The sequence below is a fragment of the Camelus dromedarius genome, chromosome 2 (assembly GCF_036321535.1).
Source record: "Camelus dromedarius isolate mCamDro1 chromosome 2, mCamDro1.pat, whole genome shotgun sequence".
In the NCBI taxonomy this organism is placed as follows: Eukaryota; Metazoa; Chordata; class Mammalia; order Artiodactyla; family Camelidae; genus Camelus; species Camelus dromedarius.
In genome coordinates, this window is record NC_087437.1 from 56,934,474 (window position 1) to 56,958,215 (window position 23,742).

General features: G+C 39.3%; 1 protein-coding gene across 2 annotated transcripts in view; it reads left to right on the plus strand.

Moving 5' to 3' along the window:
- CCDC50 (coiled-coil domain containing 50) overlaps positions 1 to 23,742 on the plus strand; it is a 64,859-nt gene that overhangs the window by 16,870 nt on the left and 24,247 nt on the right. For both annotated transcript variants that reach the window (XM_031453304.2, XM_010994370.3), the window contains exons 2-5: positions 9,051 to 9,113; positions 9,958 to 10,084; positions 14,165 to 14,255; positions 22,093 to 22,210. In XM_031453304.2, coding sequence (XP_031309164.1) covers positions 9,051 to 9,113; positions 9,958 to 10,084; positions 14,165 to 14,255; positions 22,093 to 22,210 — 399 coding nt within the window. The remainder of the gene's footprint in view (positions 1 to 9,050; positions 9,114 to 9,957; positions 10,085 to 14,164; positions 14,256 to 22,092; positions 22,211 to 23,742) is intronic.

The window sequence follows — 23,742 nt, forward strand, 5'->3', positions numbered from 1 at the left end:
CACAGTCTTGTGCTTTTGTTCAAGGTGTGTGTATGTGTGTGTGTGTGTGTGTGTGTGTGTGTGTGTGTGTAGGCACATGTTTAAAACTCATACTTAAACTATTATTGATGGGTCCACTAAAATAATAAGATTTCTTTTCACGGTAGATAAATTGGAAAATATAGAAGTGTTTTTAAAGAAAAATAAGCTACATGGTAATTCATAGTACATAGTCAATGTTAGGATTTTGATGTTTATCCTTTCTAGTATTTTCTAAATAAAATCTAACTTGAAAAGTCAGGTTTTTCAGAGGATACTATAGAGAGGCTCACAAACCAGCCCTGGGCCCTGCCCACATCATGGAGAGTACCTTTAGGATTTCATCTGTGTATGGCTCATATGAAGTACCACGTGGCTGGCCATCTGTAGTGTGTGTAAAACACCAGACTTGGAGTGCCAGTGGTTTATAGAAAAGACCCACATACAATCTAGGGAACGTGAGTGCTCCGAGGCTGAAACTAGGACCAGTGGGTCCTGCCTGCAGAGTGACAGGTCTTGTCCACCTGCAGACCATTTTATAGTTATCTGGGGGGCTGTGCTGAAAGGAAGTGGGCTGCCTGTGGCTGAAGTATTTGAGAGGAATCTGGATGGTTATTTGGACAGGATAAGGCTGGGCTTGACATCTATTCGAGCTCCTTCTGATAATCAGTTTCTTTAATTTTAAGAAAGTGATGAATCATTTAGCACCTTTTCATGAACAGTGATTGAAATTTAGAAATACTTGAGGAAACTTGGGAACTCAACCTGCCATCCAAGGCCTTTATTATTTTCAGAGAGATTTTGAGGGGATTAAAACCTCTTGATACTCTTAAGACACTTCGGAGTTCTAACCAAAGTAGTGACTTTAGCAGAACCAGATTCGGTAGAACTTTGCAGAAAATCTTCAGTTATACTATTCTGTTCTTTGTGGAGCTTTTGATGAAGAAGATAGCTTTCTATCTTTCTGTAATGTTTTTGGAGGGATAATTAACCCTGAAAGCATCTTTCTGTTTACTATATTTCTCAAATTTTTTCTTTCCACCCACTTTTTTTTTTGATTCTGTCAACCTTGACTTTTTTTACACCTTACAATTAATTTATTAACATTACATACTTTTCAGGACTGTGTGGCAGCCTGCAGCTATAGAGGACTTCTGAGGACATGGGACAGTTTTTTTTAAACAAGTAACTCAGAGGACTAACTCCAGATTCTGAAGATTCATGCCAGCACCTCAGCACACAATGCATTCTGCTTCAAAATGCCACATACATCTTATGTACCCTGTCAGGTTGTTTAGCTTAACAACCATGTCCTCATGCACACACACATGTTTCATAGACCTGTGTCTCATTTTGGAAGTGCCACTTGTTTACCTGTGACCTTTGGCATGTTATTCCAACTCTCAGACCCATTTTGAATGGTGTGTTTAATTGTCATCTGAAGGGACCAACAGTTGACCACCTACCTGGAAGTACAACCTTTCTAGGTATTCTAGGAGTCTATCAGGTAGTTAGCTTTCCCATTATAATACACCTGATATTTGCAGCGATGGGAGCAGAAGCCCAAGGCAGTGTGGATAGACGTGCAGCTCCTTAGCTTTGTTTATGTGAGCTGGAGAATGTGGATGAATCACACCTGCAAAAAATGCAAGATTCCACTGAACATCATTTATACTGGTCATCATTCTTCTCAGGAGCCCTCCTTTCCACAAGGATTTACTTGAAAATCATTATCCCAGGGCCTAGGATAAGTATTAGAGAGAAAATGATCCATAAGATTTTTTTCCTGCCTTTCAGGATCTTGAATATAAGCTGGGAAAGCAAATGAGTAAAAGTATTTATAGTATGATTAATCCTCCAGTGCTATGTTACTACATGTTATGAAATCACTGGAGGAAAAAAATAAGTAAATTCACTAGTTGTGATGATTTTGGTTGTTATGTGCTATAGGATTGGATTAATAGGTGACATTTGAATGAGGTTTTTGAAGGTTAAGAATTTTTTAGACAGTGGAGTGGTGCCACAGACAGAACTGATAGAGTTCTTCCCGCTACGATCTTTGTCATGGTGACTGCTTCCTTCAGCCTTGCAAGGCTCTCCCATTCTGTTTCACACCCACACCAGCCAACCAAAAAAAAAAAACAAAAACATAAACCAAAACCAATAGACATAAAAATCCCCAAACAATTGAAACATTCGTTAATGATACTCGATGCCCCAATCTTTTGTACAATCTGTGGAATGAAAGTCATCATTTTTCGTAAAGGAACTGCAAAAATCAATTATGTACTCTGTGGGTAGTGTAGTAAGGGGGGATAATTATTCTAAGGATAAAAAGTACAAAGAGTGGGTCTGATTTAATTATGTTATAGGTCTCTGCTCAGAAGGATCTTCTGTCTCCCAGACAGAGGGAGTAACCATAGTTTACTGGAAAAGATCTGGACACTTAATCAGATAAGTAGCCCTGCTATTGGCTAATTTGACTAGGACAGAGTAAATGAGGATGGAACTCCTGTGTTGTTTACAACCTTGGCATCAGTCCAAATTAGGTGCCACCCTGCTCCCTCTGTCATACTGTACTTGGATTTTGTTAATTTCAACAAGATGGAAATTATAGATACCAAAAAGTCAGAGAAGAATTGAGGGTTTCCTTTACCTTTTAGCCCTAATAAACTAATTGCTCAAACATTACTTACATGTTATTCTCATTGTCTTCAGTTTTCTGCCTGAAAGTGGGAAATTTCAGTTGTCAGAGTAACCAGTGACTCAAAGCTGTGTTTGTTATTTCAGGGCTCATAATTGGGGCCAATGGTTAGGAGAGTGTCTCTGCTCTATAGCTGAGCATCTCCAAGAAGCTCCTGAGCTGCTGGTGTAGACACTGATCGGGTGATGGGGTCAGGGATTGGTTTGGGTGCTGGTATTATGGATGGCGAAGTTGATGTCATCTCAGCCCCTGTGTACAATAGCTTTAGTGGGGCTGAGAATGTGGAAGATTTCACGTTAGGATGAGATCTGTTCACAATTTCCCTGCATCCCATTTCTCTTCTACTAAGACAGTTTTATTAAAACTCTAAATAAAGGGAAGAGACTTTTCTTTAATATATTAGAGACATTTCTTTTGTAGGGCAGGGAGCAAAAGGCTTCAGGGTTTACAGATGTTATCATTTCTTAGCTAAAATTGTCTTTAACAACTCTTAGACATACTAGTCTGAAATTCATCAATACTCTCTTACCAAAGGGAAGGAAAGTCATTGACTTTGGATGGACAGTGGGGCAGATGGGGGAAGTGGTTAGATCCCACAGGGAGATTTTCCTTGGAATTTCCCACTGCAGTCACTGCCTAGGGTTTTTTTTGTGGGTCACCTATGAAACACAGTGCAAATGACAGGAACTTTTTATTGCCCTTGTCTTTCAGAAGGGAACACAGGCCAACAGTTATTGCTAGAGGTTTATTCTTGGAAGATAGACCAAGTAAACTGTGTCCCATATTTATCGCTCTATTTTAGGACCTGGAACCCACCTTCTGAACACATGTACCACCCTTACCTAAATTTTGTTTCATTCTCAGTTTCAAAGAATCTAATGCATATTTGGCCTAATTAGTATTTAATATTACCACTCTTTTCTGACAAGCTTTAACATAGACCCATTTTGTCTAGTTTTTTGAGTTGAAGTATTTGGGGCTAGAAGAGCTCAGTTAGTTCCAATTCATTTGTTGGGTTATCTTGGTCAAGTCACTTTATTTCTCTGAGCCTTAAATTTCCTCAGAAATAAAACAAGGATATTGATAAAACCTGTATCTTCACGTGGTTAGGAAGGGTAAGTGTGAAAGTGCATTGTAATCTACAGAGTAGTGTATCAGTGTCAGGTGTGGTTGCCCATCATTCCCAAACTTTTCAAGACAAAGTGTGTGTCTGGAACATCTTCCTCATTCATAGAGGGTGTTTCCATGTGAACAGAAGAAAGGAAAGCAAATGTAAACGCAGCCCTCAAAGCAATGAGTATGTGTTCTATCTGCTACTCATAGCATTTACACAAAAACAGAATAACTCACCAAATTATACCAGAACATAAAAGGCAAATACACAGTTGAAAAAAGTAGTTTCTAGTGAATGTATTACTAATCCAGGCATTCTTACGCGAGTGGAAGCTTGTTAAGATTGAGTCACAAAAACTGTATTTTCAGCAAGTTTTGAGATGTAGGTAAAAAAATGACAAAAAGAGAATGATTTCTCTCCTCTTCTAGCTTGTAGAAAGTTAGCTGGTCCTTCTAAGAATGCTTACCACTGGTGCCCATGGGCACCATGTTTCTTTGAGATTGGTTTTGTATGTTAACTACTTTAAGGTTTCCTGATACCACCCTGCCAAGTCACCTCCACTGCTTACAGCTACCCCAGCTTATAACAGGTATAACTGCTCCATGTTTATGCCTTCAAAGAATTTTCTACACATCTTTATAACCTTTATCAAGTTTTATATTATGCTTATTTACCTTTCTGTCATTTCTACCTCCTTGATGGCTTGTAAATGACTTATTCATCCTAATAATAGAATTCAGCAAATGTTTGTTGGATAAATGTGTTTACTACGTGCAGACTATGCCGTTTGTTTATTTAGGGGGATCCACAGAGGAATGAAAATGATCTTTCTTTTCAAGGAAAATTGATGGGGGTGTGTGTGTGTTTGTCTAAGTGAATCTTACTTCCCATTTCTGAGACCTGCTTGGCTTAATGTAAACTAATTCACCATATACATATACATATCTGGATTTTAAAAAATCACTAAAGGTCTATTTCTTTATTTTTTATTGAAGTATAGTCAGTTAATATGCTGTATCAATTTCTGGTGTACAGCATAATGTTTCAGGCATACATACATTCCTTTCCATATTCTTTTTCACTATAGGTTACTGTAAGATGTCAAATATAGCTTTCTTTTAATGGGAATGGGAGAGGCTTCTAGTTTTTATTAAATTGTCTAAAAGTTTTTACAAGTCTCTGTGATGCTGTCATGAACAGCAGAGCTTAATTCTGTTCTTAACATTGTTTTCCTCCTTTGTGGAACTCTTACTGTTTTTTGTCTTTATTAACCAGTTTTTCTTCATTTTTTTCTATTAAGGAGCATCTCTTGACGTCTTATTATATACTATATTCAGTGCTAATTGTGTGGAAGGTACAGAGATTATAGGGCCCTTGAGGTCTGGATGGGAATGAAGGAGACTGATGGGGTTGGCTTAATGGGAAAAAGATCAGCCTGAGATTGGGGTCAATGAAAGTCAACATAGGAGGCAAAAAGTTTGAGAAGTGTGATCATAAAAGCCCAGTGTCCGATGGTTCCTCTTAAATGTGCCTGCAGGCAAACGTAGTGAGATGAGTATGCCCATTTATCCTCAGTGCTGTTTACAGCTGCTTACTTCAGAGTGGAGTAGATTAGAGGAGGAGCAAAATCCACGCTCTGAACTTGTCCTGGCTGAGAAATGTTTTCTGTCATTCCCAGCCTGGTTACTGATTTACAGAGGTGGCTGCATGTGTGACTTTTCCAGCGTGAGTTAGAGTAGCAAGGCAGGGACTACAGAGGCAGATTTTGGAAGGAACTAGAGTGGATACATAAGGAATTATGGATTAATAGGCAAATATATTTTGGTGTAAATGAGGTAATATATATGGAAGTTCTTAGTAAACTTTGAAGTGCTCAGTCTATTAACAGTATAGCTCCGTGTGTGTATGAGTGTGTGTGCCTCCTTGTAGTCCTGGAAGATCTTCTAGGATCTTTTGTAGCTCAGGCCCTGCCCATATTTTGTGGGTACCAATTCAGCCTCTGCCTTAAGTAAGGTTGTGCTCTGCCACCACCATCCTCCTGCCCTGCTCCTCGGACCCAGCTCTGGTGTCACAAGTGCGGTTCTGCATCATCAGAACTAGATCTTTTCCTATCCAGCCATGACTTCCTGCTCCGAGATGGTGTGGCCAAGGTCTCCTGCCCTCCCTCCCTCGGCCCACAGTGCTGCAGAATTGTGGGCAGGGAGTTCTTCAAATGTTTCAAGCCCCCCACCTTCTTGTTTTTAGTTTGGTTCAGATCTCAAGCAGCTTCATGAAACTATTTATTTTTGATGACAAGACTTCCATCCAAAGTTTTCCTCCTGCCTGATCATTTCACTTGTGGCTCAAGGATTGTAAAGAAACTTTTGCTCTTGTAAGCTGTTGTAATCCAGAGTCAAATCACAATAACTGAATACACTTTAGTCTTGCTTTTTAAACATTAAGAAAGCATTGAGATGAGTCATTATTATGTCTATCAGTAATTCATAAATTCCTTGGCTTGTAGTGGTATGTCAAATGTGTCTTCATGTTTAGGGTTTAGAAATATATGCTGTTGATGAAATAAAAGATGTGAATTAAAAATTTTTGTATTTAATTATAGAATTTAAATGTAATATGTAGAGAGCATTACAGAAAACACAGAAAATACAGAAACCGAGGAACCTACCACCCAGTTTAATCAATGTTAATATTTTGCCTCATTTGCATCAGTCTTCTCTGCTTTGTTTGTAAAGCAGTGGGAGCAGCATATGTGGTGAAGGATCTTCTGCCCTTTGCTCCTCTCTCTCAGGTAACCACTGTTGTCAGTTAGGTTTGTGTCAGTGCCAAATATTAAAAACATGTTTTTACTACAGGTGTATGTATCCATAAACATGATATTTTTAATGTCATGCTAAAATAAAATAACATTACTGCAGTTTTTCACATGGTTACCCACATAAAGACATTTTATTATTTTTGTTTTATTCAGCATGATATTAAAGGTGTATAAAATCCATTATTTTGGCATAATTTTCTGCCCTAATAACATAAATTGAAGTGACTTTTAAACTTTTTTGAATGTAATCTGCCAAGTGATAATGTTTTACATTGTGACCTAATATGTATCATATACACAAGTATGTGTATGTGTCATATACACATATATTATATGTATCATATACACATATATTTGTATGTATCATATGCACATGTATGTATATGTAAAACTGAAAAAAATTTCTCCAAACCATAGTTTACACTGTGTGATATAGTACATATACCCTGTGTGTGATATACTCTATATTTTCTAGCCTATTCATTCTGAAATGCTTGTCCCAGACTCAGTAAATTGATTTTATGATCTAATAATAGGTTAATCTAAAAAACTGAATCTTGGTCTAAAATTAATACTGACTTTAGTATACAAATATAAGCTTTTGTAGTAAAATAAAAATGCTTCAAATAATAAGGTAGGGTATTAGCATTCTTTTGTATAAAGTTTCATTACATTCATTTTGGCTAATTCATTCTGAATATTTGTTTTCTATGAATTAAATCCTTCTATGTCTTAGCCATTTAATTAATTAGCCGAGTGTTTTAGAGAATGCATGCTGGTCAGTGTAAAATGTCTCCCTTCAGTCTGTTCTGTCTGTGGTTTACCAGGAGTCGAGGAGGGCTGTCATTGTGTCAAAAAGAAAAAAGAAAAAACTTGCTTGCTCAGAAGCTGATTCCCAGTCCTGCCACCAATAAACTATGTTTGTAGGCTTGATAAGTCCTTTCTGCCTTTTGGCCCTCATTTTCCTCCCCTATTAAATAAGCGGTTTAACTAGCTCCTCTTGAAAGCACGTTCATTTTGTGAGATGTCGGGGAACTTTGACCCCAGCCTCAAGTTGTTAGAATCTGCTGAGAATATATATATCTGATGTAAAAGAACGGGACTTTGTAATGGAATCACTGGTTTTGTAGTTGCATTTGAGCAAGGGGTAAGCAGGTCATATTTGGTTGAATATAGTTCTTAGGCATAAATGATTTTTCCATCATAAGACCTTTCCAGAGTAATCTTGATGACACCAAGCTCTGTCTGCCTTTTTGTTGTACTCTCTCTCAGGGATGGGGCTGTGTGACTGTGTGTATGTGAACAGATCTAAGAGCTAAGAATGGCAAAGGGATGTTTCTTTAGTCCACTTTACTTAAATGTCCTCACAGACAAAGCCAGAGCTGCAGAAAGAAATCCAGAAACTCCAGTAAGGACCAGAAAATAGTTTCACGAGTCCTGCACATGGCAGTAGTCTGAGGCTTTGGGAACTTTCCTCTTTAATGTGAGTTGCATGTTTGGAATAGAATAAGAACACATCACCTAAACTACATGTCCTTAAAACAAACAAAACAGCATCTTTCGTGATAGGAGTCCTTCATGCCTTTGTTTGTTTTAAGGAGGAGTTTAAATTGCAGTTTCGGGTAGTAGAATGGACCTTTGAGGCCATCTTCCTATTTGTGTCAGAGAATAGACCAGAAAATGCGCTTGCCTGCATCTCCAGGTAGAGGCAGAGTTGGGGCAGAGTTGAGGCAGATGCCTGGTATCCTCCAAGGTTCCCACTGTCTTTTTGGTTTGTGGATTCTTTTTAGGCAGCTCTGCATTTAGAGAGACCTAGAGAACCAGTTCTAACTCCTGTCTGAGGGTGTGGACCCATGGAAGAATGTGATTATCCTGTTCCCGCCTAAGGGACTAATAAGAAAGATGTGTTTTTCCTTAAGAGCACCAGGATAGACAGACATTAAGTCTCTGGGAGGAACCCCAGATGGCTGAGGCAGAGGCTAGATTTCTTTTAACTCCTCTGACCATGCAAAAGCTCAGGTTTTTCTCAGCTGCAATCTGCAAAACATTCTTGTGTCTTTTATTATTACAATAGTGCTTGCCCTCCCTTTGTAGAAGTGGGTTAAAACTTCTGGACTTCTGGGTTCTGATTCTGTGGCTCATAGCCTTAGGCCAGGGACCAGAGCCAGCCATTAGTTTGTAATACCTTATGCTTGGCACTGAGCAGGTACTATGTGGGTTTTTGTGAATGAAGACTTTATACTGACTAGTCAGTATTTGGTGTCTTGCCTGTTATAAAGGTGATCATCCTGAAATATCAGAATTGGTTTTTTGAAGTCCTGAACAGAATCCTTTTCTTTTTATGTTACAAGCACTATTAACGAGCCTTCGTGTCTGCCCTTTTCCCTCATCCTCTGCAGTGTGCCGAGATTTTGCTGTCCTGGAGGACCACACCCTGGCCCACAGCCTGCAGGAACAAGAGAGTGAGTAATCATAGCCTCATGAATATGCGCCTTTTTTAGTGGTAGCTCGAGGCAGATTTCTTAGGGTGAGGCCTGGAGAAAACAGTCATCGGGCTGCACCACCCATCCTCCCTGAGGGATCTGTCTAGGTAAATGACACCTCAGTGAAGAATGAAGTTCTGGGTGTTTTGAAGTTGTACAGCTGCCACCAATGAGAGGACTGTTGGGCTTATCAGAGGAAAAGAGGGACTTGAACCATTTCTTTTGCTTTAGTGTAGTAGGAGGGAGACACTGGTTATACATGTATCTGGGGTGTGGAGAAGGCTGGCAGAGAGACATATTCCTTCCCCTGCTAGGGGCCTGGACATCTTTTCCCAGACAATGAAGTATTTAGATAGATTTTTTCTGAATATTTATATATGTGATTATGGAAAGTGAATCGAAGTTATACGTGGTTATACAAAGGTATGTCTTTGTGAATACCTAGTCTGTGAATCATTAAATTCGTGTGTCAATATAAAAATTCAGCATTGAACAATGCCGTTTATAAGTAAAGTGTCAACTTGTGGAACAGAAAGAGTGCCAGCCCTGGCTTCAGATTACATGAGTATAAGTCCTGGCACTGCCACTGTTTTGCCACGTGACCAAAAACAGATTACTTAACCTCTCTGATCCTCTTTTTACTTAATGGAAAGATGAGAATAAAAACTCCCATGCTGCCTATTATACAGTGTTGTTGAGAGCATAAGATGAAATGATGGATGTGAAGCTCTTTTTAATGGAAAGGGTCGTCTCGGGTTTATTCTTAGGTTTATTTTCAACAAGCAAAAGCATTGTAATTCCTCTCTCCCATCTTTATTTCCAGTTGAGCACCATTTGGCATCAAATGTTCAGCGGAACCGTCTGGTCCAGCATGACCTCCAGGTGGCCAAGCAGCTTCAAGAGGAAGATCTGAAGGCGCAGGCCCAGCTGCAGAAGCGCTACAAGGACCTGTGAGGACCGGGGACGGGGAGGGGGTGGTGGGAGAGTCACGCCAGGATGGGCTTTCTCTGGAGGCAGCAGCCAGGGCAGGGAAGAGGGCTCTCCATCTGTCCCTCTGACTCCTTTCACTATTAGATTACAAGTCCTAGAGTGGCTGTCCCATAGTTTTCTTCCATTTGAAAATTTTTCTTTGTTGTTGGAATCTAGGTTTTGGGAAATGCGGATTCTGATGTGAACCATTCACACTTCTTGCTGGATGACTCAGAGCCATTTGGTCGGCCTCTCTGAGTCAGTTTTCCTTCCCTGCACATGAGGAAATGTTCGCTAGGCCCTCTGCCTCACGGGTGGTTTCGGGGAATCCAGCGGAATACTGGATATCAAAGAAGTCTATGAGTTGTATTGAGTTCCTTTGCTATTTCCTAGCAGTTTGCTTTTTTTTTTTTTTTTTTCCTTTGAACCCCTTTCTTTTTAAACAGAGGCAGAGTCTTTTAGAAAGCTCTGAATTGTCCCCTCAGTTCTCTTCATAACTTCAGTCTCTGACTAAAGTTATTTCTCAGTCTCCTCCTAAATGGAAAGATCCTATCTAAGGTCTCTTCCAGCACAATGACTTTTTATTCTTTTTCAGTGTTTTAAAAGCTTACAGGGTATATTTCTTCTTTGAGAGAGGCTTTTGTACCTAAAGTCTCTAATGGTGAACATAACCACAAGATACTGTTTTGAAGAGGGAGGGGTAAAGGAAGACGTGAAGGGACCCCTCGATTTAACTTTCGTTGTCGTGTTTAGATAAACAGGAAAGCCCATCACTTTTGCTGACTTGGAGGAAAGATTTATCTTTCTGTTTTATTATTTGCAGAGAGGACTCTATTCATGATTTTATTGAGCTTCCTTATTTTGTACATAAACATCCTTATTGACACGTGTTAACCATGACACCACGAAAGGCACCAGAGAGCATAGACATGAATAAAACTTAGCCATTGCCCTTAAAGGCCTCTGGAAAAAACTCTGAGCATTCTATATCTAGAGATAGGTGCACAAGGCACAGGAGATTAAATGGTAGGTTCCATGCCTATGAAGATTAGTAGAGACTGGGAAAGCTATCCCAATGCAGGTTATCTATTTAATCCAAACCCTGATGGTCAACTGGGAGTTTATAGTGGTAACTGGGAAAAACTGTTCTAGCCAAAGAGCATAGCAGTCATCAAGGTAAGAGGTAAAAGGACCTGGAATCTCACAGTAGCTGAAAGGTGTACAGTATTGCTAGAGTGGAGAATATAATTAGAGGCATAGACAGGAGATGAGGCCAGAAAAGCAGTCAAAAGTTGGACCAGAAGGTCACATGGTTATGTTAAAGAATTTAGGTTTTGTAGATTTTGTAAGTGATAGAGGGCCATCAAAGGAGTTTTAGATTTTCATTTTGGGACCTCTGGGGTAAAGGATCAGAGGGGGCAAGATTGAAGGGAACAGTGGTCAAATTAAGAGATGAGGAGGCTTGAACTGGGGACAGGGGTTGGTAGACAGAGAGAGAGGAGGGAGGGGATGGGGCCCGAGTTCAGGGGAGTGTTAGTGGACTTAGAAGAGGCAGATTTGATTTGTATGGGAGGCTCAGTGTCAAACGTAGTGAAGATGAGAGCTAGAGCCAGAATAGTCCAGAGTTCTAAACTGCTGCCTTTTACATTTTTCTCAGTGCTCTTTTATCAAGGCCAGTTCTCTGGGTGATGCAGAAGTTTAAGAAGTAGGCAGTGATAATGAGTTTAAGTTCAGAGATTATCGAGACGAAGCACTGTGATTATATGTCAGAATTTAGAGAGTGACGGATTATAGGTCCTAAATGAGAGAACTAGGCATTATATTTCTGCCTGGGACTTCAAGGTTTTGGAGGTATTCCTGGCTGAAATAAGGAAGTTTTTCAGTTTTTACAGCCTGGCAGTCTTGCCATCTGAACATCAAGGGAAGGATGAAATGCTATAGATACTAACAAACTGGAACCTTTCAGCTGGTCTGTCTGGATCCTGGGGCCCTGGTCCAAAGTCAAGCTGACCGACGGCTGACGACTCGTTTCTCACTTGATTTTGCTTCCTAAGGATTCTGTACCAATAGCTGAGGGAACTAGAACTGGTCCTTCTTGGAAATATGGTTTGAAATAATTAGGCTCAGCCTAAACTTTACTTCTTTATTTTCCATACTAGGAGATGCATCTTCTGTCACTTGTGACTCTCAGCATTTCGTTTGGATTTGTGCTCCTCTGCTTTCTTCCCAGCTGTTAGCACCTTGCGTGTAGTTAGTAGCTGCTTACTCCTGTGCGGGTTTACGTTAGTTTGGGAGATCCAGGTAGACAAATCTTCAAAAACTAAGACCGTGATTCTGTGTATGATTCTTAACTATTTAAAGTGAGTGAATGGAAAGAGGATATAGAAATGAAAATTATTCTGAGTAGATATTTATTTTTAGTTCTGTGGTTTGAATGGTTAAGAATCCTAGAGTGTTAGACCTTAGTATGAAGTCATTAAGTCTAGAAACTTTTATCACTGATAAGATGACATGAAAGGACATGATTCACCGGTTAACGGCAGCAGGACCAGAAGTTAGGTCTGCAGGCAACTTTTCCGGTGATTTTCTTACCGATTCTAAAATAGCTTGTCATTTCCAGTTCCGGCCTGTGCTCTCCGTCTTGTGTTCTCTTCCTCTTTCTGTCCTGTGTGCGCACACACATACATACACACCCGTGTGTACAAGTTTACCAACATCTGTATCTATTTCCAGACATGTTGAAAGTGACCATTTCCTTATACAAATGAGAACAGTGTTCATCCGCTCACTTTTGTCAGAATAGACTATGGGGATTCTGGTTTCTCCAGAGAAGTTGGGATATCCCCCCCTCACCCTCCAACACTTTTCGGTTACAAAAGACTGCCATTAAACTTGGCATATGCAAGCCTGGAGTCACTGAGTAGTTTAAGTTCAACTGGCAGCAGGTGAATAAGAGGCAATATTTGTTTAGCAAATGAACTACATATATAAACCACAATGGTAATTTTATCCCAGCATCTTTTTAGATAGTAAACTCTAAGCATGTTTATATCTGTTTCCTAGCTAACAGTTCTGTGTAAAGGTGGGCTCCCTGGCACTACCACACTCTGGAGTTTTAAGCTGCCCACTGACTTCTTGAAACCTGAGACAGAAGACTTGTGTCCTTACAGCCATCTCTGAGAGGTCCAAACCCCATTTTCTGTTGGAACCGATGTTTTAAAGGATCTTTTTCTCCCAACACAATGATTTGTCTCCTTTCTTCCACCAGGATGTACTGTGAACTCCTGAGTTCAGGATCTTCATCCTTTATTTATTTTTGTATCCTCAGTGTTGAGCATGGTGCCTGGACGATAGCAGATGCTGTTTAAATCTTTTTTTGAGTGCGTGAATGCGAAAACGAAACAAAACTGTGGCAGCAGCAGTATTTTACTACATTTGGTTTTCTTAGTGGCCAGAGTATTAAGAACACTGGCATCAACGAGAGAGGTTTCTACTTGGAACTGAAGCTGGAGAATATACATTTTTTTTCTTTTGTTTAAAGTTTTATTGAAACTGAAAAAAAAAAATTCATCTGATTAAAAAATTTATAAAACCACCTCTAGGTGGCCACAGTATTACTGACATTTTAGTGAGCTTGCTCCCAGTTTTTGTCTGTGTACTCTATGCTTGTTTGGATATTTGTGGACGTCATTCCCATAGTGTTGAGCTCCTTTGCAGAGTCTTGAGGAAATGTGCCTGTGTCTCTGTAGAACGGCTCCAGCAGGACAAGGTGATATGGTGGTACAGAGAAAGCGCGGAGCTTTCCATTGAAGTCTCTGGGTATCATATTCTGGTTCTACCACTTACTTGCTGTGTGTTCTTAGGGAAATGATTTCACTATTCTGGGCCTCAAGTTTTTCATCTGTAAGATGTGACAGCATCAGCCTCTTTGCATCATTATTGTGAGGATTAAGTGAGATAAAAATATACACTGGCTCATAGTGTTCAGGAAATTGTGTTCTGTTTAGGAAAAATCATTCTTTGTTTTCTTTATCCATGTTGTTTTCACCTTTGTTTTTTAGTGAACAACAAGACTGTGAAATTGCTCAGGAGATTCAGGAGAAGCTGGCTATCGAAGCAGAGAAGCGACGCATTCAGGAGAAGAAGGATGAGGTACCACCTAGTTAATGCCCCGCCCCCCCAGGCGGAAGGGCTGCTCAGCTCCGGAGCAGAGACTCTGTGTTCATAGGCTCAGATTAGGGTTGCTGGATGTGCAGCAGAACGCTTCCCTTTTGGGGTGCATAGTTCAAGTACCACTCTCCATGGACCACTGTCGATTACTTTGATCAGTTGTGTAAGTGGTGAAATCTTAAAAGATGATGATAAAGGATAATTTGACATAAAGTGTGGATTAGGTTCCTTAGAGCTGCTGTAACAAATTACCGCAAACTTGGTGGCTTAAAACAGCAGAAATGTATCCTCTCACAGTTCTGCAGGCTGCAAATTGAAATGAAGGTGTTGGCAGCATCGTGCCACCTATTAGGAGAGACCCTTCTTCGCTTCTTCCTAGCTTCTGGTGGCTCCCGGCAGTCTTTGCATGCCTTGGCTTGTAATCATCACAAGGTCTCAACCTTTATTGTCACGTGGCTTTCTTCCCTGTTCTCTTGTTTTCTTACAAGGACACCAGTCATTGGATCGAGGACCCACTGTAACCCACTGTTAAGATCTCCTCTTAGCTAATTACATCTGCAAAGACCCTATTTCCAAATAAGATCATGTTCTGAGGTTCTTGGTATAAATGAATTTTAAGGGGCACTTCAACCCAATACAGGCTGTCTGTCTGTGGGCTATTCCCACAACTTTAGGAAGAGCAGACCTTGAGTTTAGCCTGAACAGGAGTCAGGGACTGGCCATGGCTCTCACTCTCTTTTGTGAATGGTTTCACTCTCTTATGATAAGCTGCGTCAAAGCAGTGGTCTGTTTGAGTCTGTGTGTATTTTTAAATTGTATTGTGTTTAAAGCCGAAAATGACTAAAATTAGCAGTAGGATATGGTTTGTAAGAAGACTTGATTTGTACTTAATGATCACTTACTTTTGTGTCTTCAGCATTTCTCACTAACAGTTCTTTTTAAATATGCATTGATTCTGTGTCTGTTTCTTTCACATGTATTATGCTATTCTTGGCCTTTGTCTTGATTTATAATAAGGAAAAATGATTTATCACTTTTAATAGTAGGATGACTATATGATACTTTTCAAGGTTAAAGGGACACTGTTAATACTTACATAAACTGGGACTCTCCTGGGCAAACTGGCACTTTCAGTCACCTTATTAAGTAGGTACGGTCAGGGTCATCAGTGAACCAGCCCGCATCTTCTGCTCCTCCCGCTGAGCCATCCTGGTTCTTCTAGAACTCCTTGTTCAGTGCCAGGTGAGTGTGAGACACCTGGTGTGAGTGTATTTAGCTGTTTCTTTAAGAAACAAGCCATGACTATGTGATAATCAGAATTGCAAGTAGGAATTAGGGATTCCTTGTCATCCTTCCTGTTACCAACACAGGAGCCCTTTCTTACTGCTGGATGTGTTGCCTCTCTGTAGTCGAGACTGCTTTGGGGATGAAACTAGGAACTGAAAGAAGTGATTATGTTTTGTAGACAGGAAAGCTTCTATTTTAAAAATAACAGAGTAATGAAGTTGGCTTCTTCTAAATGCTTCTGGTGTCCTGTGATCCCCTCTTCCCCCCATTCAGGGAAAAACAGTATTAGAGAAACCAAAACACTTTATTTTATGCATGTAAAAACTAAACAGCAATCACAATACATCTCACTGTAGTACTATATAAAGTAGGCAGTGTAGTGAATGACTGCATTTTTCAGATGAAGAAATTAAGTGTTGAAGAAGTGAATGACTGGTCCCAAGCTATAGTAAGATGCCAGAGGAATGTCTGTACAATTCAGTCTCCTGACTGACTGCTTCTGACTTAAACTGTGATACAAAATGGAACACATAGACTTTGGAGTTAGGCTGTCCTGGGTTTGAATCTAAACTGTTTAATTCTTAGCTGCGACTTTCAGCATCTCGCTTAACCACGTGGAACCTCAGGTTCCAAACCCAGGAAGTCAGGATAACTGTACACCACCCTAAAGGGCTATTGTGAGGTTTAAGTAAGATCATGTGGATAAGGTCTCTGCTGCACACAAAGTTAATGGTTGCTTTTCCCTTTTGGCTTTCTTGCCAGGTGTTTTCCCCACCATTCTGCCTTCTGTAACAGCTCAGATTTCTCTCACAGAGAGAAGTGCTAAGTTAGAGAGGGGGAAAGTTAAACGGGCCTAAGTGTATTCCAGTATGGTGTAATTTGAGGCATCTTCAGGAGCCTCCTTCCCTTCACAGGCCCCCCACCTCCTCGCCCACTTCCACTTCTGACTTACTGAAACGGCCCCCCGCCCCCGGTGCCGTGGGGAGATTAAATGAGAAGTCCAGTCGTGGAGGTTTAGTGAGACTAGCCTTTAAAAAACTCCTTGCAGACATTTTGGATTTTTCACTGATGCCTGAGATTAGAAGATGGCTGTCCTGCCAAAGTGTTCTTTTATCGTAGAAAAATGTGACTCCCCGCTGACTAGTATGTTGTAATATTGAATAAACAAGATTTGCATAAGTTTGACGTTGAAGGATGCATGACAATGCATATTAGTTTGTTTCAGTCCCGGATGCTTCACTGGGAAGACTGAGACTGCGAAGGCAGCGCTCATCTTCCTGGCCAGCTCCTGGGAGAGCGTGGCCTGTTCCTTGTCAGCTGTCCTGGTTCTGCTTTGTTCCTCCCTCTGCTCTTCCGCTTCCTTGTAGAGGCCGCTTAGCTACTAAGTTCTTACTCAGCAGCAGGGCTGTGGCAAATTCCTCTCTGGATTTTCATCCAAATATCTTTTTAGAGATTTTTGGAATCAACTCTCTTGGGTAGTTTATAATCACCCACAACAACCAGATGTGGAATTCGAGGCCCCTTTTCTCTTGGGACAGGTTTTTTTTTTCTGAACAACATTGTTCATGAGAAGTAGAATTATACAACTTTGGGTGAATTAGCTTGTCTAGCTTTTGTCTTTTTTGTGTTTTTTAACAGAGCCCAGATGTAAGGAAAGTAGCATTTCCTTTGGGGAGACAGATGTAGAAAAGTTAAAAAAAAAGAAAAAGATCTCTTGTACTCTTACTAGCATTGTGGCCTTCCCCTTCCCTTCCTCTTTTCCCTCCCTCATCCTCCCTTCCTTTCTTCCTGGCTTTTTTTCTTTTTAACTCTTTTACACCAGCGTCTTGAATGCAGTAATAGTTGCATTTCTCTCTGGGTGCCCTGTTCAAGGCAGGGGCTTGCAGTCTTTTGGAACATTGGACTATATGAGTATGTGGCTAATACAGGTGGACTAATTTTATTGGGATCTTTCTCTTTGGTCACAGTGTAAGCATTTGCCAGTGTTACTTAACAAAGCCAAGAAATGTGCGTTTAGTTCATTTAACTTAGTTATTCTTAACTAAAACTCGTAACTGTGTGAGTGAATGTAGACATACACGTGTGTGTCTTGGAACCTAGGTCCAAATATATGTGAACATGAAACTATTTTAGGGAAAACCTTTTTTTTTCCCCTAAAGTAAACAGCAGTAGCGTGGCCAACCATGTCATGAGACGTCTGTGGCATTAGTCCAACAGTTTGAAGCCATTTTGTAATGTGAGCTATTCTGGGATAAACTTAGTAACCAATTTACATTAAAAATTAATCTGGTGTGAGCCATGGTGCTTTTTCATAGCACTCTTATGGTGATCAGAATTTCATGTTCTAAAAGAATATTTATAGTTGGTAAAATCTGGAGGATAGTTCAGATAGTAATAATTTTTGCTGCTAAAATTTTTTCCTATGTTTTGGCACTTAGAAAATAAGTTTATACAAATATAGCCAGACAAGGGAAGTGAGTGGGAGGCCTCTGGCTGAGAAAATTCTTCTCTCGTCTTACCCTAGTTATAGTGAGGTTTTTATATCCATGTAATTGGTATTACCCTGTTTTTCTGGTCTTGTAGAGTAACCCTTTGGGGATTATACCTGCTTTGAGTCCCCTACTGAGTTAGATGCTAATATACTAATTGCTAGTTAATAAAATAAGTTTAGTAATCTAATGGAATGGCTTTCCTTTTTTAAATTCTTCTGATAGTGATTTGACAATCACATTTTCAGATCTCCTTTAGATTGTCTTTATAGCCAAGGGTTCCTCATTTTGAATCCCACTACTGTTGTATGATAGAGATGGAAACTTTAAGGGAGAAGTAACCCTGGTATAAAATCATGTAAATCATAAAAATACCCGAAGGAACCCAACACAGTGGTTCAGCAATTTGTCACCTGCTTCAGTGGGGCTCCTCTGCCTCCTTCCCACCTGGTTTGTATTAATGCTTCTCTTACAGGACTCATCTTTATGTCTTGGTCATTTTGCTTCTAACACTTCATAGATAAGAGCTTTAATGAGATTGACCACACATCTTCTTTGCTACAGGAGGTGTCTAGCAGAATGTTTGACCCATTGAAGGGAATCAGTGAATCTGTGTTTTTCTTAAAATGACTTTCCCCTAGGAGTCTATCCATCCTTACCAGTGCCCTTAAGCTCACAGCTTCAAATTTTCCAGAGTTGAGTGAGCTTGGATAACAGAAAAGGGAGAGATGGGATGTAATGATAAACTCTTATTTCAATAAATGTGCTTACTAGAAAGTCTTCTATGCCACAGAGTTATTTTTACATATTAGCTGAAAGTAAGTCTACCTGATTAATATGATTAATGAAAAAATAATGAACATAACTTCAAAAAAGCTTATGAGTTCTTTTACATTTTTTTCCCCAGGTTACATTTTATCAAACACTAATTTCATAAGGTTTGTATTTTTTATGTAACAAAAAGCCTTCTGTCACAAAATGAATTTGGAAATTCCTGGGTTACAGGAAGATAACAGATTTCTTTTATCAAAGTTTAAAAATATATTAGCACATTTTGAAATGTGTTGGAAGAGTTAGACGTAATACATGTTTTCTATTGAATGCTTTCTGGGGCTTTTTTTGTTTGTTTTTTTGTTTTTTCTTGGAGAACCTTTTAATACCAGTGTTCTCAAAAACAGAGCTTTGGGAAATGCTGTTCTAGACTAACCTTTAACAGGAAGGAAGCTGAGGACCAAGGAGGTTGTTTGTGTCATGGTTGACTAAGCTGCATCCAAGCGTTGTGACTAACAATTCCCATCTTTAGCTTGTTGCAGGGGAAATTCTTTGTATTGAAATCGCCTAACTAAGCCCATTGGGCAGTAATGTCAGAAAGCAGGGAGGAGAACTGACTTGGGCTAAACCACAGTTGCAATACAGCAGCAGTTTTCCATTGAATCCTTTATCCTTTCCCTCCTCAAGTCCAGCTAGCCGTTCTCACACTGTAGAAGCTTACTCAGAAAAGAGCTGAGTTAAAAAAGCAAGAGGTTTGGATGCTAAGGTACATGACGCATTATGATTGTTATTTTTCTACTTGGATAAAAGCACTCCTTTTGACTAGCTGCCGCCTTGTACAAAAAAGGGGCATCATCTTTGTTTCTCTTTGGTTCATCTTTGGTTCTTCACAGTGAGCAAGTGGCTTATTCATTTATATATATATTCACTCTGCATTCATTAGGACTAAATTCAATAGCAGGAAAGCAATTATAAAGTCCCTGCAGTACAGTTTAATAATTTCCACTGGCAGTTGGACCCGATAATTTTCTGTTATATTTTTACTGTTACATCAAGGGAAATTTTTTGTTTTCAGTAAAAGAAACCACTTAGGAAAATGTAGTGTTGGGTGCTTAGTAAACGTGACCATTCAGGGAAGTATTTATATTTTCTTCCTACTTCCACAGTAAAAAGTATAAGGGTTTGGGAAATTCTGTTAACAGGTACTAGTTTGGGGAGGACAGCTTACCTTGTCACACCCCTCTCTTCCTCACGGCCGTGTTGCTTTGTAAGACGTCAAGTGCAGTACCTGGCAAAGGGGCTGGCAGCTGGTCACACTCAGATTTATTAAAATGGTGCATTAGGAGTCAAGACTTTCGACTTTAAGATTGAGTGGTTCAAACCCTTCATTTTACAGATAAAGAATTCAAGCCCAAAGAAATCCATTATATTAGTTAGTATTTCTCCTCCAGTGTCTCCGAAGCATCTGACTTGAACTGGAAGGGAAAAGAAGATCATCTTAACCATTCAGATTTGGGTTTTTTTTTTTTCCCCCATCAAAGTATTAGAAATTCAGATTTCTTTGCATGAAAATGATACTTGTGTTTTAAGTAGGATTGTGTTCTTTGCCTTTCATTCTGAACTGCAACATAGTGTAAGTGCTTTTACAAAGATTACTTATTTTACTTATATATATATATATATATATATAGTTTTTTACATAGTTTTATGAGAAATTTGCAGCATAGAAATCAGTTAAAGGATTATATGGTAATAGTATATTTATAAGTTTGAATTTAGGCATTTACTTAACACAAAGGCAGATTTGTAAGACTGTTTTGTGAACATTAAAAGCCGAGTATGTGGGTAGTTGTTGCTAATTTACCTAGCCTCAGCACCCTGTTTATTTCTATCCTGACATGAGAAGAATTGACTTATTTAAATGAATTTTTTTAATCTGTCTTGCAGCCTTAGTATAGTCTTCATTTTGACTTACTCAGAAAATTGCAAAAAGAAGAGTGGTGATTAACTCTTGCTTCAAAATAGGCATCATTAACATCTCAGCACTTCTGTATTCCTCATTGTCAATATGAAGAAGTAAGCATCTCAGACACCTGTGACTATTATTACCATTTACTTGCACCAGAGAGTGTTGCTGCCGTGTTTGTATGATCTTTAAGAGTCTGGTGACAGCTAGGGATCTTCGTTCTAAAAAAGTATACCTGCACAAAGTTTATGTACTGTTTCATTGGGCCTTTCATAGAAATACTCTTAAGATTCAAAATGCTGTCACATTCCAGCTCAAAACCGTTAGTAGTCCTTTATTCCTTATTTATAGACTTCAGACTTCTTAAAATTGTCCGTAAGGGGTGCCTGCGATGCAGCCTCTGACTTTTTCTAGCTTCAGCTTTCTCTGTAACCCCCCACGTCCTCTGTTCTCATGGGGCTATGGGTTGTTCTCTAGATTGATGCCCACTGAAGTGTTTATAACTTTGCTCATGTTCTCTCTCTCCTTTTGCCTATTGGACTGCTCAGAACCTAACATAAATGCAAAGCCTTGAACTAATTCATTTAAGCAGAAATAATATTCCCTCTTTTGTGCTCTCATAGACATTTTTAGCCTCTTTTTTGAGGCATTTCTAGTTGAATTGTGTTGTAGTTATTTGTGTATACCTTTGTTTTCATAGAGGGGATGGTAATCTCTCTGGGGACAGGGTCAGAATGCTAGTCATCACTTAGTGACTCCTAAAAACTTGCCTGGAGATGAAGCAGAGGGGAGGCAGGAGGAAGACGGTATTCTCGTTTTCAGTTAAGACAGTGGAACTCTAATGTGCAGCTAAAACAGGATCAATTGAAAAACGCTTTAGAAAAGTTTTTAAAGTAAGTTGTAAATACAGTTTATAAAGTTCCATAGATTACAGCACTCTTCTTCATTCAGACTTAGTGAATCATCATCTTGGAAAAAGGACCCACAAATACATATTTTTAAAATTCTGTTCTATAACCAGCTTTAGGAATACTACATTTGAACATCTTCAGGTTGAGTTAGATTGAAATTTCAATTAAAAAAAACCCAACAACTTTACCCGTCATCTGGATCGTATGCCACTCCCGTTGAGCAGTCATCGTTGGCATTTGGATAGTATGAGCTTAATGCCAGAAAGTCTGGAGAGCCATAGGCAGAGCCCACAAAAGTCTGGCAGTGGAACGTCAAACCATTGACCTGTAGGGCCACTGTATGGACTGTGTTCCTTCTCCGGTAATATTTATTTCCGTTCTCTCTGTATTTGCAGGACATAGCACGCCTCTTGCAAGAAAAGGAGTTACAGGAGGAGAAAAAGCGAAAGAAGCACTTTCCAGAGTCCTCTGGAGGCAAAGCTTATGGTGACAGTTACTATTATGAAGACGGAGGTAACGATTCCTGCATCATGACTCATGACTTACTTTGTCCTTAGAGTCAGTTGCAAGACACCCCTTTAAGTTTGTCTCTAAACTAGAGATGTTTAGATTTGTGGTGGAATTTTATCTTATCCAATGAATTCATCTGTTCTGTAGTTGGTTGACCAGGGCCATTTTTATGGCTGTTAAAACTTAAGTATGGTTTAGCAAGGTTTGGTGCGCATTCTTTTGCACTATTGCTACTTGGAATGCTGGATTACATTCTAAGCACATAAAAAGGGGTGTGAAAAATGTCACATGAGTCTGGGCTTGATCTTTCTCAAGGAAATCTGGGCAGTACTGTTTAAAGCAGCAAAGTGGCACAGATAATAAAGGAGGTACACCATTTATCAGTTACTGGATAACACAGCTTTTTTTTTCACACTTCTTGCCTTTTAAACCTCAGCCGATGGGTTAGCCTGCTGATGACAAAGTTAAATTTTAAGATTCTCTGTTCATTTTTTGCTCTTGGTGCTTTCTTTTGCTGTGTGATTATCATATTGAAAAATTTCTGAGAGAGAAAAGTCCCTTCTCTAGTGCCTGCTTTTGCCGTGTGATGGTGGTGGTGATGGTGTGGTGGTGGCACTCATGGTGGCGATTCTTTATCTTAACAGTGTGTTGGGAAATGAGTATTTGCAAATATTGTTCAGTCCTTTTTAAAGATCTGTCAAAGGAAACACATTTCCTATAGTTTTTAGTGTCAGTATTTATTGTAATTCAACTTATAGACCATACATGCTTAGGATACCAGCTAAATAAAATCTAAAAGCAGCTTCTGGAGAGTAAAGATTTTAAGGTCAGTAATCCCAAAGCTCCCTGAAAATTCATTATCAATGGCTTTTCTATAATTTCATTATAAAAGGTAAGTAGGTGTTTGTCTTAGATGAGTAGAATGAAAGATCTCTATATGTAGACAGAATAATTAGAGTTCGAGTACAATCATGCAGTCACATTGTTCTAAAGCTATTGTTATCAGCAGAGCTCAGCCCTGTGACACAATTAGTAAGCAGGTTGATTGTCTATTTATTGCTTGGTGTGTTGTCCCGTATTTAAAATGCTCAGCTCTTTTTTGGTAGCCATTTTCCTTATGCTGGTTTTTCTAATCAAATCATGTGTTACATCGTTTAAAAAGAAAAATATTGCCATAGAGGTCAGAAGGTAAAGAGTTTCTCTTTAGCTTTTAATTAAAATTGGAAATGTGGTCTGGTGGGGTTTTTTGTTTGTTTTTATTTGTAATTCTGCCTTAAAGACATGTTCGTTACAAATAAAAATAACCATTTTAAACTTTTGAGTCTAAAACCATTAGGGTAGTAAGTAAATTCAGTACAGTAAAGCACTGATTTTAGCATTCCTCTGTTAAGACTTTATACTAACTTGAATTGGGACTCAAACCTGGTTGTTTTGACCAGAGTGCTGTCATCCTGATTCATCTCTCTAAACCACATTAAGAATTCAGTGGATTTTCAGGGAAACGTAAAAATTTTTTAAATCTATGTTTAATTGCT